Raw genomic sequence first — 18,383 nt, forward strand, 5'->3', positions numbered from 1 at the left:
GGTCGGGGCAGTCTGCAGAAGTCTGTTCCGGAGGGTTAAGGAGGCCGGATCACTGGGGATAGCTGAAGAGGAAGTGGACATATGTTGTGGAAGATGCGAGATTTATGGCGAACTGACATGGAAGTGGGAGCTGAGACCTGGAATATCAGGAGACAATGGAGAGGCGGATGAGTGCAATCCTGCTCCTGTAATCTTGGCAATGGAGGGTGGATCATAGATTGATGCACCTGATCATTGCTAAACAGGTGCGTATAAATCTTCAACTAACGCCCACGGTTCTTGATTACCCACCTGAGAAGGCATTCACTCTACATTCACGCATCAATATCCCTCAGCGATTTATCACGTGTCAGTGATCGCGCTTGACACTTGCAGACATATCTCCTCGATCTTCGGTAGATTCTGCACACATTTGTTTCTCGAATAGACCTCAGTAACATTTTGACCTCATATTCCATCAGCGGCTTAACCGCTGGAGATAGCAGCCAGAGTGAGGAGCGAATTCGTATGTTGTTATTTGGATGGATTTGACATTTAGTCAGAAGCGAGCCAGGATCGTCGGAGCTGTGCGAGGGAAGATCTCTGCTCCCTGCGTCAGTGTCGCATTCCAGACCGGAAAATGGATTGCGTTAGTTGCAATGCTATTGAACGTGTCTCGCACTGGAGTGCATTTCTTCCAACATCCCTACACTCTCAACCTACAACGCTGAAGAAAAAGTGGTAGTAGCTCCTGCGAACATCACAATCTCCAATGAAAAACACTGTGATGTTGCGGGAACTCAGCAGGCCAGGCAGCATCCATGGAGAAAAGCTGACGGTCAACGTTTCGGGTCAGGACCCTTCTTCAGGACGGAAAAGGGGGAAGCCTAATATATAGGAGGGAAAAGTAGAGCAGTGATAGGTGGACAAAAGAGGGGAGGCGGGGTGGGCACAGGGTGGTGATAGGTAGATGCAGGTGAGATATAGTGAGAGGCAGGTGCGGGGGAGGAGGGGAGAGCAGATCCACCGGGGAATGGGCCGAAGGTTAGGAGAGAATAGGGAAAAAGGTAGGACAAACAGCTAGGCAATGGTATACGAGAAGAAACATGGTGGAGAGTTGCGTTGTGGGGAAGGGGGTGGGGATTACTTAAAGCCGGAGAATTCAATTTCATTCCGTTATGCTGCAAGATTTCAAGACGGAAAATGAGGTGCTGTTCCTCCAGTTTGCGCTTGGAATTCTCCTGGCAGTGGAGGAGGCCGAGGACCGACATATCAGTGATAGTGTGGGAGGGGGAGTTGAAGTGACTGGCAACGGGGAGATGCCGATCGCGTTTGCGGACGGGGCGCAGGTGTTCTGCGAAACGCTCACCTAGCCTGCCTTTGTTCCCACCAATGAAGAGGAGGCCACACTTGGAGTACCGCATGCAGTAGATGATATTAAGGGAGGTGCAGGTGAAATCTGTCTCACTTGAAAGGACTGTTAATCTCCAATCTGTGCCGGAAGTCCGAACCTGTTTGCAAATGTGTTCATCTTCCGAACCATCTCAATGTGGAATCCAGAAATTTCTGTTTTAAATGCAAAGCGGGAACTGATTGAAGGTTCGCTCTTCAATTTAGCAGGAAATGTCGTGGCCAAAGGTACCATCAGAACAGAGCTCTCTAAATCGTGACTCCTTCCAGATGGGAATCTGTACGTCTGAGAGACTCATCCGGATTTACAGAGGCTATTCTGCTTAGATTTTAATCGTAATATATTCAAGTACAAAAGTCTTTACTCTGAAAGCCCAGAATTTGACACAGAGATATACAGCATGGAAACAGGCCCTTCGGCCCATTGCGCCCTGGTGATCAACCGAGCATCCGTGAAACCGATTGCATTTTTCCTTAGCATCCCCAGCAAATCCCTTTCCTACTCCACGCTTGTTCTGCTGACAACCAGATACATAAGTGGTAATATATAGAAGCCAATTAAACTGAAAAAAAAAACACAATCCAAAGAAATCGGAGGAACGCACACGGCACAAGGACAACGATAAAATTCCACACAAATTCACCTAAGGTCAGTATCAAAACTGGTCTCAGTAGGCGTGAGGTAGCAGCGCTGTCCGCGACTCCACTGTGCCTGCTTTGAATGCAGGAACGATCCTCTGGACTTCCCTGTCGACTTTTGTTTGACCTCTTGAGTAGAATCTCTATCTCTGAAGATACACCGTTGCTTTGTTCAGCATTTCGCTCATAACATTGAATAATTAACGGGAATCCTGCAAACTATTTCGGTGGGGGGGGGGGAGGAGGGAGGCTGGGCAGGGAATAACTCCCCGATACTGTCTCGGACTTCTGTTTTAATTCTGTTTTATTTTTATAACCACCAGCCGAACCAGAAGCTCCAAAGATATCACACGGGCGACCGATCGGCTTGTTCTCAAAAACTGAGACGGTGAGTCTAACCTGCGAAGCCAACAGAATTATTCCGAATCAATTCTACTTCCGCAAACGTGGTCTCCGTTTATCCTCCGAACAAATCACCGTGAAGGGCAACACTGGGATGTTCACGGTTACCACGAAGAATCAAAGTGGACCGTACACATGCCAATACACAACCAACGTGCAATCGAGGCTTCTGGATTCCCTGCCAAGCAAACAGGTGGACATCTTTGTAGCAGGTGAGAAAAAAAGGCAAATGTTTACATGTTTGCTCCATGACTTGTCTGTTTAAAATAATCCTGGTATTAGTGGCATACAGCAGGGAAACAAACCATTCGCTGAGGATGGATTACAGGGAAATTGAACAAATTCTGGGATGAACTCGGCGCAGTCTAGGTGACCGTTTCGCTCAAAGTCCGCATCCGAGATCTGCATCTCCGCGTTGCCAGTCACTTCAACTCCCCCTCCCACACTCTCACTGATATGTCAGTCCACGGCCTCGTCCATTGCCAAGAGAGTTCCAAGCGCAAACTGGAGGAAGAGCACCTCCTTTTCCGTCTTGGAACCTTGCAGCCTAACGGCATGAACAGTGAATTATTCCACTTTAAGTAATCCCCACACCGCTTCCCCACTCTCCCCCACCATGCTTCTTGCCTTTCTTAGCCTCACTTTTATCCACCCTCTTTATTTCGTCTCCTTACCTTTGACTCACACCCCTGTGGATTTGCTCTACCCCCCCCCCCACCCGACTAACGCTATCTCTTACCTGCATCTACCTAGCACCAACATGCCCACCCCTCCTCCCCTCTTTTGTCCACCTATCACTGCTCTGATATTGGGCTTCCCCCTTTCCTATCTTTAGTCCTGAAGAAGGGTCCCTGACCCGAAACATCGACCGCCTGCTTTTCTCCACGGATGCTGCCTGGCCTGCTGAGTTCCTCCAGCATCACCGTGTTTCTCATCTGGATTCGAGCATATGTAGTGCTCTGTTTCTCTACACATGTTGGTCGGAAGGCACCAGTTGGCCCCAAGGAACCTAATTCCGTGCTGTTTTACTCTATGAATCTGTGACTCTGTGAAGTACATTCCGGACTTTCAACACCCATTTAAACGACCGACATTTTATTGTTACAACTCTCCCACCAAATTCGAACATGGAACATGGAAAAATGAAAAATAGTTTGCCGATTTCTTTCTTGTAAGAGGGAGATGAAAACTAAATACAATAGTCGAAGTGCGGCCTCACCAGCGTCCTGTTCAACTTCTATACTCAATGCCCTGTCCGATGAATGCAGCGTAGCAAAATACTCCTTCACCACCCAATCTTACTGGAACGCCACTTTCAGCGAATCGTGTACGTAAACTCCAATGTCCCTCTCTTCTACAACACTACCAGTGCCCTGTCTGCCGTTTACTGAGAAAGTATCACCTTGGTTTGAATTTCCAAACTGCAGCACCTCACACTGATCCGAATTAAACTCCATTTGCCATTCTGCAGCCCACTTACCCAGCCGCTCAAGATCCCATTTTAATTCTTGACAACTTTCATTACTGCCTACGACAAAATCTAGTTTAGTGTCATTTGCGAACTTACTAACCGTGTATTCTCATTCAAGTCGTTGATGTAGATGACAAAGACAATGGGCCCAGCACAAACGCCTTGAACGTACCACGAGTCAAGGGCCTCCAACCTAAGAAACAACCTTCCACCATCACTATCTGCTTCTTACCATCAAACGAATTGTGCATCTAATTAGCCGCCTCCCTCCGGATTCTGTGATCTTGGCTTCCACGTGGAACCTTATCAAAGGCTTTGATCTTCACTCTGTTAGGAACATGTATACCTTGAGCTTTCTCACTATCTCACATTTAAAAACCTCCCTCTTGCTGGAGGCCAGTTTGCCCGGAAACGACCTCCTCCAATCAATAACATCAAAATCTTCGAATAACTTCTGTCTTGCCCCTATTTAGAGCTCAGACCTGTGGACCAGTTCTGTCCCTTTCCATGACTCGTTTAAAACTAATATAACTGTGGTCACTGGACCCAAAGTGCTCCACCACTGTTACCTCAATCGCCTCTCTTGCCGTTTTCCCCAAGGATAAGTCAAGCGTTGCCTTCCTCTCAGTTGGACCCTCTGTATATTGCCTGAGGAAACTTCGCTGAACACATTTAACTGAATCCACCCAATCTGAGCCCTTAACACTATGGCAGTTGCAGTCTATGTCAGGAAAGTTAAAATCCTCCACTTTGAGAATGCTAACTTTCTTGTCTCTCCCCACAAGCTCCCTGCACATTTGTTCCTCAATTTCCTGATGACTATTTGGGGGCCTAGAGTACAACCCCAACATGTTGGCCATCTCCGTATTAATTCTCAGCTCCACCCGTTAAGTCTCAATGACCCCTCAAGTAGTTTCATCTCTGACTACTGCCGTGATGTTCCCCTTCATCAAACATGTAACTCTCACTCATCTCTTTCCTTCGCCTCTCTCCTGCCGGTAGCGCATGCATCCTGGACTATTAAGCTGACAGTCCTGTCCTTCTCTCAGCCATGTTTCTATAATAGCTGTAATATCCCATACCCATGTATCCAACCATGTCCTGAGTCCATGCGCCTGACCTGTCAGGCATCTTGCATTGAAATAAACGCGACTTAATCCTACAGATTTTTCCTCGGTCTCTGCAGTGCCCCTCCCTATATTCTTTAATCAACTTTCTATGGCCGAATTCTGTATCACTTTCCAGCATCCTATTTGTCTTCCTGCTGCGTTGGATCCTATCTCACGGCCAATGCAGCTTAAACCCTTTCTTATAGCAGGAGCAAATCTGCCTGCCAGGATATTGTTCCCCTTCCTGTTCAAGTGAAACCAGGTCCTCTTGACCAGGTCACTTCTGGCCCAGAAGAAATCCCAATGGTACAAAAATCTGATTCCTTGCACCCTTGCACACCAATTTTTTCAGCCACGCATTCATTTGCCTGATCCTCTCAATACCCTCACCAGCAGGTTGCGCTAGAAGTAATCCAAAGATTACTACCCTGTATTCTTGCCTACCGGCACAACGAATCCTGGCTGCTCACCCTCCCCCTTGTGAATGTTCTGCAGCCACTCCGAGACGGGCCAGGCCCAGTCTTGCGAATTTGGAAGGAAACTAGTGCACCCGGAGAAAACCCACACGTTTAGTTAGAGAACGTGCAAACTTCACTCAGCTACAACGGAAGCTCAAGCACTGAGTACAAGCGGCAGCAGCGCCACCCCCAGCACCACCTTATCTCCCCCAGCAGCACATAAAATTCACGCTGTGAGCACTTGGCCAGAACTTGGCGCATAACATTGGCATTTAGTTAAATGCACAGCGATATTTATAGTGAATAGACAATGTGGGACACGTGGTCATTTTCGATAGTTTTGTTTTTCGTGCAGATCAGTGTGGCTTTAACCACTGATTTCAGTAAGACGCCATGCATAATAATTTGTGTTGCCGATGCCTTGTTGTCATGTCTATCTTGCACCAAATATTGTTAACTGCTATTCGCTTTAATATATGCCCTGTGATATGAAAAATTTCTGTACAGTTTATATTGAGACTTATAACATTCAGCTATCAGCTGTCTGGGCAAGATGATCCGTTGCATATTATGTAAAAAGAAAGCTGGTCTTTTAATAGTTCCGAGTATAGGTTTATTTTTTTACGTGATTTAAGATAGGTTGAGCTTGTTCAGTACAAGCTCACGCTGTGAATCAATGCACGCTGTGCCTTGATTCTCTATATATCATCCTTTTAAAAAAAGTTATCAAAGTTTTCGGACCATTCCCTTTTGTTTCCAAGCTGTACTGACAGCGGAACGATGTATCGGATTTACATTGTGATGCAACCAACGGTCTTGGTACAGTGGGTATTATTGATCCAATAACGTATATTCCAGGTTAAAGATCATTGACCTGAAAGGCTGACACTGTTTCCATCCTTACGGGACCTGCTCTGTTTTCCGGCACTTTCTCCTTTTTGCTATGCTCTGTTTCCCTAATCCGTACTTTTTTAAAAAACAATTTTATTCACATTCAGTTTTTGTGGTCGCTGCATCTTCATACTGAAGTGGCACCAGAATATTCTTGGAGTTCCAGAGAGTCATATTGTCTCACAAATTATAAAAGGGCCCTTCGGCCCATCACGTCCATGCCGACCTTCATACAGATCTACTGTTCTTCATGTGATGTTGGCCATAGCAAGTCATCTAGGCAGCGACATTTAATGATCCACCATCAGACTGACAGTCATATGGGGTAAACTCTCCCCATTTGCAATTGAAACATAAATAATAGAAATCGGAAGTATATGTTTCTCTCTGACCATTTATGTTCCGGTTGTAAGTCCGTCAGTTCTTTCTTGAGGGGCGGTTCTGTATGACAGTGGGATTAAACAAATATCATTCCAGTTAGAGTTTCTGGATCAATTGCCAGAAATCGACGTGACATCCTTTTCAGGAAGTCCTGGCTCTTGACGTGATTTGCAGTCATGGAAATTGTTTTTGTTTGCTTTGTTTCATTATAGAACATAGAACATAGAACAATTACAGCACAATTACGGTCCTTTGGCCCACAAATCTGTGCCGAACATGTCCCTACCCTAGAAATTACTAGGTTTACCCATACCCATTTTACTCAGCTCCATATACCGATTTAACAGTCTCTTGAAAGACCCTATCGTATCCGCCTCCACCACCGTTTCCTGCAGCCCATTCCACGCACTCACCACTCTCTGAGCAAAAAACTTACCCCTGACATCTCCTCTATATCTACTCCCCAGCATCTTAAACCTATGTCCTCTTGTGGCCACCAATTCAGCCCTGGGGGAAAGCCTCTGACTATCAATACCTATCATCATCTTATACACCTCTATCAGGTCCCCCCTCATCCTCCGTCGCTCCAAGGAGAAAAGGCCGATTTCCCTCAACCTGCTTTCATAAGGCATGCTCCGCATTCCATGCAGCATCCTTGTAAATCTCCTCTGCACCCTCTCTATGGCTTCCACATCTTTCCCGTAGTGAGGCGACCAGAACTGAGCATAATTGTCCTAATGAAGGGCCAATCTTCCCAACGTTTCGTGTTCAGTTTTACAGGATATCCTCCTGGAGAATTTAACCGCCCTTCTTGCGTTTGCTTTAGAACCATAGAGCACAGAAAAAGCCCTTGAGCCGATCATGCTCAGAACAGCGGTTGACGTCCTATTTATACCACTCGCATTGCTCTGCCTTCTCTGCGTTGCTCTTTCCAATGCTCATGTAAATGGTTCTACATGGCGGTTAGATATCTTCCCGCAGTAGACATTCTAGCAGGGCGTTCTAAATGCCAGCAGGGAATGATAAAAAAAATCGCCTTGCGGTTAGCGCGACGCTATTACAGAGCCAGCGATCGGGGTTCGATTCCCGTCGCTGTCTGTAAGGAGTTTGGACGTTCTCCCGTGTCTGCGTGGGTTTCCTCCGGGTGCTCCGGTTTCCCCCAACATTCCAAAGACGTACGGGTAGGTTAATTTGGGTTGAAAATGGGCGGCGCGGACTCGTTGGGTCGGAAGGGCTGTTACCACGCTGCAAATTAAAATTTAATTAAAAAAATAATTCTCCCTGAAGTTTCTTGGTTCTTGTACCAAAAACATGGCTCTACTTTGACACACCTCGAATGGGGTAAGGTTTCGCACTATCTACCATCTCCACGCCCATCGTAATCGTATATGCATCTGCCCGGTCCCCCTCTGGTTCCTACGCTTCCAGGAAACTAAAACTCATCCTAACCACACTCACCTCGTAACGAGAACGCTCCATCCCAAGTAACACCCTGGTGAATCTCCTCAGCTTCTCACTTCGAAACATATGAACATAAACCTATGGATTATATGTCGAGTAGAAGAGTGCGCCTGGGTTGCATTTTCGCTCTAAAGGCCTGTCTATTCCCCTCTCATCACAGATCTGGCGCCGCCAACTTTATCAGCGGATTTGAGCGATGCTGCTTCCGAAGACATCACGTTCATCTGTACAAGCCCACTGCACCTTCCAGCGATGACATTTTTCCTGCATCGACACGGAGACTCAAGGCACCTTCAAGACCGTCAGACAGGGAACAATTCAGTCAAATTCACCATTCCGAATACAGATATCAACAAAGGCAGAAGATACACCTGTCATTTTGAAGTGCACGAGACGAAAGGACTGATCTTGTCTGCTTTGAGCAATGTTTTAGATATTCCTCCCAGGGGTGAGTATTGTTCATTTAATGCAGATGTTGGTCCAATAACCCACCAATGCGCACGTGTTTGGGATGCGGGAAGAAACGGGAGTTCTCGGGGGCGGGGGGTTTACAACCGACACGTTCTCATTGGGTGCATGCAACTTTCACACGGTCAACGGAAGGAATGCACGACATGGCGAGAAACTTCTGTACAGTTTATATTGAAAATCATAACATTCCGCCGTGAGGTGTCTGGGCAAGATGATCCGTTTCATATCATGTTCAAAAAGCTGGTCTTTTAATAGCTCAGAGTACAGATTTATTGTTTTTCTTACGTGCTGCTAAATCGGTTAAGCTTGTTCAGTACAACGTCACACTGTGAATGAATGCACGCTGTGCCTTGATTCTTCACATAGTATCCGTTTAAAGAGAAATTGTCAAAGTTTTCGGACTTCTGTTTCTAAGCTGTATTGACAGCGGAAGGGTATATCGAGTTTGCATTGCGATATAACCAACGGTCTTGGTACGGTGGATATTATTATACGTGGCGTACCGATCGGATTGAAGGCAGTCATTGCACATGAGTATTTGAATAACTTTTTTATGGGTTGCATGAAGGCAGTCAATGCAGGTGCGCAATAAGGCAGGGCGCTGCACCAGCTCCTGTATACGCCAACGGTGCTGAGCTCGTTGGTTTGGAAACTGCGTCCTCAGGGCTGATGCACACCATGTAACCCAGTGTTTGCAACGCTGTTGATGATTGCTTTGACTTGTATCAATGGAATTAAATACCAATGCTTGCATTAAACCGGCAAACAATTCGAAGACGTTGGTTTTTGAGCCTGTTCGAAATTGACGGCTCGACCTGTCTGCACATCCACTTGTTGCAACGGAATGAAGTCAACTTTGATCGACATTACTCTTGGGTGGGTCAGACAATAGCGCCCTCTAGTACGGGCACCTGCTCTTCGTCTTTTATGGGAATGATGAATGAAGTGTCTTTTCCTCGAAGTGCACGAGAGATTTTGGTTGAAGCATTCAGCACTGTTGTTTTTCCTCGATTAACTCCACAGATTGCTTAACTGACACGGTGGGCTTGAACCTATGTACAGGAATTGCTACTACACTCCCTTTCCAGACGTGTTCAATAATCTAACTACTGAGGCATCAACGATATCATTCGCTGAAATCGAATAGCCAGATCTGTGTTATATGAAGTACACTCATCCTGGTAACCTCCTGTTGCTGAATAAAAAAAAAGTTCACGCATACCAACCGAGAAGGAAATGTATGGTTCTCTCCCGACTGTGAATGAGTAATTGCAGACAATGTTATTGAGTACAGGAAAAAGATTGAGTAGCAAAAAAGGAAGAAAGGATCATACATAGAAAGTGGAAATGCAGGAATATGATGAACTACAGCGGAATGATACAAAATGGAAATTTCGTGCAAATAACGTCGCATTTTCTGCGATAAAATTGTCGTGTTCTATACCAATCTGAAACTAGTTATGCATTATATCCTGTTCAGGTACATGTTCCGGTTTCGCGATACGAATATTTTTTGTTCCTGCGAAAAGCGAAAAAAGATCACCCCATGTTGCTTCATGTGATCACAACCGATGCTTTCATCTTTTCAGATAAATCGTTCGGTGTGCAAATTGGCATTCGAATGGTTGCGTTTCTGATTGTCAGCATTTTGATGATGGGGATAGTGTACTGGAAGAAAGGTAGGTTAAGCGTGCATTCATTTCCAATCACAGAACAGAAGTTTCAATTCTCCTCTCTCCTTTCTGCCTGTCACTTACTGCCAGTCATATTTCTACTGCGAATAGAAGGACACTGGGACTTCTGCTGTTTGTGATATAGATATAAAATTGACTTGGATGAAAGCGTGAATGAGTGGGCGACTTGGTTTGCTGATGACACAAAGATTGGAGGCGCTGTGGATAGTGTCGAAGGTTGCGAAATGAGACAGCGGGATACAGATCAATTGCGGATATGGGCGGATAAACGGCAGACGGGGTTTGATCCGGGCAAGTGTAAGGTGTTGCACTCTGAGACGTGAACTATAAACGGAAAGTACACAGTCAATGGAAGGACCCTTAACAGTGTTGATGTGCAGAGGGATCGTGGGAGCCCAGGTCCATAGATCCATGGATGGGCACATGAATGAGAGAAAAATAGAGAGGAAAATGGAGGGATCTGGGCATTCTGTAGGCAGGAGGGATTAGCTATGTCGGCACAACATTGTGGGCCGTAGGATCTGTTCTGTGTTGTACTGTTATATGTTCTATGTGTGTTCCATGAAAATGGCTGCAGAAGTCGATAGGGCTGTTTGTTAGTCGAGACACTGGGTTCAAAAGTCAGGAAGTTACGTTTCAGTTGTACAAAACTCTGGTTAGGCCGCACCTGCAATATTGCAGTAAATTCTGTTCGCCCCATTGTAGGAACGATGTGGAGGCTATGGAGCCTGTGCAGAAGAGTTTGACCAGGATGCTGCCTGGATTCAAGGGTTTGTGCTGCAAGGATACTTGGACAAACTGGAGTTGATTTCTCTGGAGCGGCGGATGTCTAAAAGGGGTTTATGAAACAATGAGAGACATAGATAGAGTGGGACAGGTATCTTTTTTCCCAGGGTCCAAATGTCTAATACTGGAGGGCATGCATTTAAGGTTAGAAGGGGAAAGTTCAAAGGAGATGTGCGGGGAAAGTTTTTTTAAACCAGAGAATGGTGGGTGCCTGGAATGCGTTGTCAGGGGTAGTTGGAGGCAGATACGACAGAAGCATTTAAGAAACTCTTCGTCAGGCATATCAATACGCAATGAACGGAGGTACATGGACCTGATGCTGGCAGAATAAAATCAAATGTCATTAACTTAATTAGTTCGGCGCAACATTGTGGGCCGAAGGGCCCGTGCCTGTGCAGTACTGTTCTGAGTTCTCAGCTCTGGATTGATATGCGGCGCATCAAAGCATCAAGCACGAGAAAACAAGTGAATATAGAGCAAATTTTCACTCTGCTAGGCAGGCCCTTGGGTATTGTAAAGATGTAGTTCAGATCCTAAAACTTTTTGTGTGGAAGTTAACATAGATGTCGCTAGAGGTTGGGTCAAAGCGAGGCTCATGGTGGAGTAGCCGAAGATTAACAGAACTTGAGTGGTTTATCAATTTCCAGAGTTTCATTGCAATTTAATCTTGCTAGCTTTCCACTCTTTCAGAGACCCTCTTCCTTTCACCTATTCCCATTTTCTACGCAGCAACAGGCTTCTTGTATCGTCCACGTTTCCCAGTTTTCACAACAACTAAACTTGTAGCCTACGCAGAAGGTGCACGATTTGCAGAATATTTCCGACGATCCCCTTTCAGTTTCGGTCATCTGTAGCAACTTGCTTTCGAATCTTACAAGGGGTTTTGCATTACATTATGCTTGTACTGTGCGGGCTTCTGGGTGAGACAGAACAGAATCGTACAAACGAGATAGGGACAGGGATGGTCATAGGTGTATAATGATGAGAGGCATTGATGGTGTGGATAGTTAGAGGCTCTTACACAGGAAATGATTGCCACAAGTGGACATAGGTTTAAGGTGCTGGACAGTAGGTACAGTGGAGCTGTCAGGGGTAAGTTTATCACTCAGAGAGTGGTGAGTGCGTGGAATGGGCTGCCAGCAACGGTAGTGGACGTGGATACGATAGGGTCTTTTAAGAGTTTGTTGGATAGGTACATGGAGCTTAGAAAAATAGATGGCTATGGGTCAGCCTAGTAATATCTAAGGTAGGGACATGTTCGGCACAACTTTGTGGGCCGAAGGGCCTGAATTGTGCTGTAGGTGTTCTATGTTTCTGTATGTCCTTTACTTTGCCATTTATTGTAACAATTTTCTGACTTTGATTTTTAACCTCACGTTAACTTTCCCTCCGAGTAGAATGCATCAACGTATTGCCCTGTCGCCAAACAATAGCCCCATTTTCTCAATGCAATATGCCCACTGAGTGCACACAATAACCCGTGCACTGTTCCCACATTGTTTCCGAGCGCAGTGCCAACTCTCCCAAGTTTGATTCAAACGTCTTGTCCGGCACAATATCCCAATTGACAGATTAATCCATAAGGGAAACCAATTAAAAACATCTGCACTGTGCAAGTCTGCTCCGAGGTTTGAAAGTTTCTGTGAGATCTTCCCGAAACTTCAGAGACTGTTTCGCTCCACTTTCAGAGCAGACCAAGATTTCTCCAGAAGGCAATAGATTGCTCCCATCATTTTATCATCATACTGCAAGCTTTTGTTTTTAATATTACATTTCCGAATCTGTGAATGAAAGGTGATCGAAGTTTAATTTCCAGTTGTTTAAAGTGATAAGCTGTCAAGCGTAGTGTTGCAAATTTACTTTGGATTTTACCACGTGAAAGGTGGTCATAGAATGGTAACGGTTATTTTCATATATCCTATCGATATTATCTCATAATCGGCAAAGGTTGATGTTTGTACAGTGTGTTCGTAAAGCCACACCTGGGAAACTGCGCACAGCTTTGCTCTCTTTAACTAAAAAACGATCTCGCAGCGTTGGAGGGAATCTAAAGACATTTGCTGGACTAACTCCTGGGATGATAGGTTTGTCCAGTCGAGGAAGGTTAGACAGATTGGGCCTGCATCCTTTGGAGTTTAAAAGAATGAATGGTGACATTATTCAAAATGTAAAATCCCCAGGAGGACTTAAGAGGTATCTATCGGGATGTATTCACTGGTAGAGTCACGAACAGGGGATTATATCTGCAAAATTACGATCCAGGTATTTCACAACGATGTGCATGAAAAGTTCTTCCGTCGAGCGCAGCGAATGTTTGGGATTCTCTGTCAAGGGAGATGGAGGTCAGATCGCTGGAAATATTTAAAGTTGAGGGGGGTAAATATTTGACAAAACCGAGGAATTGAGGGTAACTGGGAACTGGAGTTGAGGCCAGTCATAATCATATTGAATAGCGTGACAACTGGCCAGCTCCCGATGCTATTTTCTTGTTCTTTTCTTGTCCTGTGTTCTGGTAAACAGAATATCTCAAGACATGACAATATGCATGACAACATTGTGCATAGCTAATGGGAAGTTTACCAATTCGCTCCCCTCATTAAATTCAACGACAATATTCGAATACGGGTCAGAACAAATCGGAGAGAAAGATGAGTTGGTGATCATTGTGACAATGCAACTGATGAATTGACACGTGAAACCCAAAACACAGCCGAGGATATTGTCAAATCTAGAAATCCAACTCTCAGCCGTGGTAAAATATTCTGCAATAATTCTTGCAGATAAAGAATATCAGTACCTGGGAAGTCGATTATCGGTTGTTTGTAGAATCCAACACCAGATCAATCAAGTACTGTTCTGCTCGTTGGTCATTTCCGGTCATTGAATTTCCAGTGGCTCCCAGCAATACCATCGGGCAATTTTCCTCCGACAAGCCTACCCGTGGTTGTTCTTGAGATATTTTATACTTCTTTGCTTACCACCATTTGTAGTATATGCGCTAACCTCTGGCGGCCTCGCTATTCAATATCCACTGCTGGCAAAAGTGCTAGGGGAAGATACATCAGGGACATTCAAGAGCCTCTTAGGTATATCACATATATGATAAAAAAAGGAGGGCTATGTGGGAGTGAAGGGTTAGATAGGTCTTAGAGCAGGATTAAATGTCGGCACAACATCGTGGGCCGAAGGGCCTGTAATGTGCCGCAATGTTCTGTGTTCCAATCCATACAGCTGTGCATTGAAAACGCGCTAAGCACTGATTGTCAACCTTCAGCAGCTCAGATATCCGGATCTTCAATAAAAAAAATACTCTGAAAGAGAGACGCCGGAGAGACATGAAATTCATTTGATAATAGAAAGAAACGTATAATCCATTTCCTCATAAGGATTATTTTTCTTTTGCTCCTTCAGATGTTCTGTTTCAACAGAGAGAAAAGAAATATGTAAGTTGGAAATGGTCTAAACGTTGGTTTTGTATTCATGTGATGCTATTTTGCATTGCCCGCCCATGATACCACTGAACATATTGTATTCACTCAGTATGCCACTTCTAAGAGCACATTATGCTTTCTCTTTCGTACTCATTTGAATAATCACATTTCTACAGTATTAAAATGTTTCTAAATATGTCACTGAAATATACAAATCTGAAATTTATGGAGCCAATCCTTCTTGAAAGTTCTAGGGCAACTATATGTTGAAGTGTTCCTCTCTTGAGGAAACTTATCGGAAATTAGTGGTCAAATTTCTCTCTCCAAATTGAGGGAGCCGCACTGTGTGCAAGAAATAGATGTCGCTGTTAGTCGACGTTCAGAAATGCAAAGCATTACATAACCATTACACAAGCATTACATAAAGTAACTTATATTAATCTATTTTCCTTTTTAATACAAAGCATTACATAACGTAATTTATTTTAGTTCACCATAATAATTTCCATAGCACTTATTTTGAACCCCTTAAAATTACAACTTGCCACGAGCCTCTTCAAGTGCTTTCACAATCGCTTCTTGTCCTTTACAATCAGCGTTCATTGCAAAAACTATTTGCGCGGAGTCACTCACCAGATGCAGATCACCCCCTCGATGAATTTGGAGGTGTAGAACTGCTTCTTTTTTTTAATAGCATTGAGCTGATGATTGCATTGAGCCACATGGCAACAAGAGTTAAATAAAAAGAAACAGTTTATCGCAACAGCAAAGATAAAACACATTGACGCATGTTGTATGGAGTTTCGTTGCGTGTTCGTCCGAACTGTACTTGACCAATAGTAATGTTCCCTTCAGGATCAGCGAGCCATCGCCGTTAGCACTGTTGACCAGGATGCCACCTATGCAGAAGTGAGGCTGTAGAGTGTTTGCAAGCGCCTCCGGGGATCCTTCAACAATGGGGAAGCTGCCGACCATTGCGGTGATCGTTCATATTTTATACATTCAATATTTTACAGAGTATCGTATGCCTATTGAAGTTGATGCATAGAAAAGAAATTTCCATGTATACTTTACCTACTTTGCTAAGCTTCAATCTTAACAGATCACATAACAGCCGAAAAAATAGAACGCATGGACAGAGGACATATCCCCGTGTGCCTGTTTTGCTATGCAATGTAATCCTGATAACCAGATTGACCTCAAGTTACTTGTTCTTTCGATTGAACATCGCCATTGCCTTCCTTATCGCAAACATGCCCATTGGTGACACCAAAATAAGTTCATTGTTTAACTTCCAATGCCCGGCTAAGTCAAGAAACGTAAGAATTAATCTTTCCCGCGACAAGAAATTGCGCATCCTCTCTGTAGTACACGGGCGAGAGCAGTGAATTTGTGATATCTAATTTTCGGAGTAAAGGAGAGACGGCGACCTTGCAAAATTGCAAAATTTCCCAGACTAGTTAAACCTCAAGGAGCACAGATCAGCTCTATGGACACTGATTAGCCTTCTAATGATGAGTCATTCATCAATGACTCGCCTCAAATTCATTTACCTCCCTTCACTCAATGAAATTTGACTCTTTACAAGATAAGAAAAAAAGGATGGATATTTGATAGATCCAGTTGTCCTCCAATATATACGGCCATTTGTGGATAAGATTGCAAAATTCTACACTATATGTGGAAGTGTGTTTCTTGCTTTCTCTCGAATCACCTGAAACTCATGAACCAACTGCTTATTTCGTTTTGCGTTGGCTGACCTGAAGAAATAGCCTCTCTGCCTTCGTACTATTACATTGTTGGAGAGTAGAAGAAAGTTGGAATTGGTGAGTTGAACAAAACTGGTCAATCCATAAGTGAAATATACCTGTGCAGGGTCCTCTTATGCTCAAAGTTCCGAAGTACATCGGTGGAGTTTGTGCTGCGCCCTCTCAAAGGATTATGTTTCCTTCCTTGGATAGGACGGATAAATCTGACGGCGATAATCCAGGATAATACAGGCGAAATTTCAGTCCTAAATACCCCACAATTCAGGTGACAAATGCAGCTGAATGCTTTCCACCTGCCAGTGTTGAGCAGAACAGGCGAACATGACTTCGTCCGTGACGGTGTATCTTTGTCTGGCTTCATGACCAGGGAAGCACATCCAGTTTTCCCACTTCTTGAAGGGAGTTACAAGAGATATATAGCAAAACACCTTCCCTTAATAATTTGAATAACATGGGCACTCAATATGACTTATGCAGACGTCGAACGCTCCGCCGTAATTTCTACTGGAACGGGAAACTGACTGATATTAAACTTTGGCAGTTAGAATGTTGATTCCTTCCGTTTTAACCCGATTGAAGCAAAACTGGTGTGTTTTTTTATAATATTGAAATGACATGTATAATTTTATATTTAGAATGAGTTATTGATATAATTGGAATAGGTGCCATGTTTTGACCATTCCAAATGACCTTGAATTGCATGCTTCTTATGCTTATGAACTTGTTGACATGCCAGTTCAAGTATATTTCGCCCAGAACGGACACAACGTTTTTGGTCTTCTTGATCAACGCTTAGAAATGAACCTGACACGATTAAACGTCAGTAAAGTTTCTCTCTCACCTTCGATCGCACCAAGATCTTTGTACTGGTCACGTCATACATATCGGTGTGACTTCAACCAATATCTCCTGCCTGACGATCAGCATTCTTGTGCGTTCTGGGTAAGGTCTTGGTCGAATAACATTTCACGGTTACATTCCGCTGCTCGATTTATTTTTCTGTCTCAGCGTGGCTGGTCAACGTAAGATCCAAGAAGATGATAGGAGATGACAACCTGTTGATAAATTTCAGCGGTATTCCTGTTCACTTTGTCTCGGATGATGAATGATTGCTTTTCGCGGGGTGTTTGAGTATTTTCAAGCTTTGTATGCACGTCACTGACTACAATGTCATTGTATGCATTCCCATTCTGAATAAATAAATGGACAATATATAAATACAAGACAGTTGTATTATTGTATCAGTTATTAAGGGAATTTAGAGAGAGTCGGAGCATAGAAGCCGGCCTCTGCACTAAACGAGTCCGGACGAATTGTTGAACATGGAACTTATGTATTGTATAGCAATAGGCCCTCCACCCCACGACGTATGCACGAAACACGATGCCAAATTCAATTAATTTCATTTTTCTCCACACGATCCACATTCGTACATTGCTTGCATAGTAATTTGTCTACCGAAAAGCCTCAAACTGCTTTAAAGGTCCTAAACTCAGGGAGGTCCAACTTTGGAAACATTAGGCGACATCTTGCAGAGGTCTATTAGGTAAGACTTGTTTTCTGGTGAAGGGACAAATGGCAAGTGGTAAGCCTTTTCAAGTGTGATATCAGGAGCAGCATCTTCCTGCGAGGGTGAAGGACAAGGCTGGCAAGTTGAGAGAACGCCGACTGACGAGACATATTGCAACGCCTGTCAGGAAAAAGGAGGCATACATTTGGCATTCATTAAGCTTTTCGAAAAGGGACTCAAGAGGATAGATGAACAGAATGTAGTGGACGTAATCTATCTGGACTTCAGCAAGACCTCTGAAAAGGTCAAGCATGGCAGTCCAGTCTATAAGGTTAGATTTCATGGGTTCCAGGGATAAATAGCTGATTAGATTCGCAATTGACTCCATGGTAGAAGACAGAGAGTGGCGATCGAAGGTTGTTTCGCGGACGGGTGGTCTGTGGATGATGGCGTGCCACTTGGGTCGTGTCTGGGACTTTTGTTGTTTGTTATTTATATCAATGACCTGGATGTGAATGTAC

The 18,383-nt window shown here is 44.3% G+C and overlaps 1 protein-coding gene across 2 annotated transcripts in view; it reads left to right on the forward strand.

Annotated features, from left to right (window-relative positions):
- Positions 1-16,389, forward strand: part of LOC127587592 (immunoglobulin superfamily member 1-like) — a 73,943-nt gene extending 57,554 nt beyond the window's left edge. For both annotated transcript variants that reach the window (XM_052046002.1, XM_052046003.1), the window contains 5 exons: positions 2,352-2,642; positions 8,362-8,649; positions 10,262-10,351; positions 14,564-14,595; positions 15,439-16,389. In XM_052046002.1, the coding sequence (XP_051901962.1) occupies positions 2,352-2,642; positions 8,362-8,649; positions 10,262-10,351; positions 14,564-14,595; positions 15,439-15,504 (767 nt within the window). In that variant the 3' untranslated portion in view covers positions 15,505-16,389. The remainder of the gene's footprint in view (positions 1-2,351; positions 2,643-8,361; positions 8,650-10,261; positions 10,352-14,563; positions 14,596-15,438) is intronic.
- Positions 16,390-18,383: the final 1,994 nt, after the last annotated feature.

This window comes from Pristis pectinata, chromosome 41 (genome assembly GCF_009764475.1).
Source record: "Pristis pectinata isolate sPriPec2 chromosome 41, sPriPec2.1.pri, whole genome shotgun sequence".
Lineage (NCBI taxonomy): Eukaryota > Metazoa > Chordata > Chondrichthyes > Rhinopristiformes > Pristidae > Pristis > Pristis pectinata.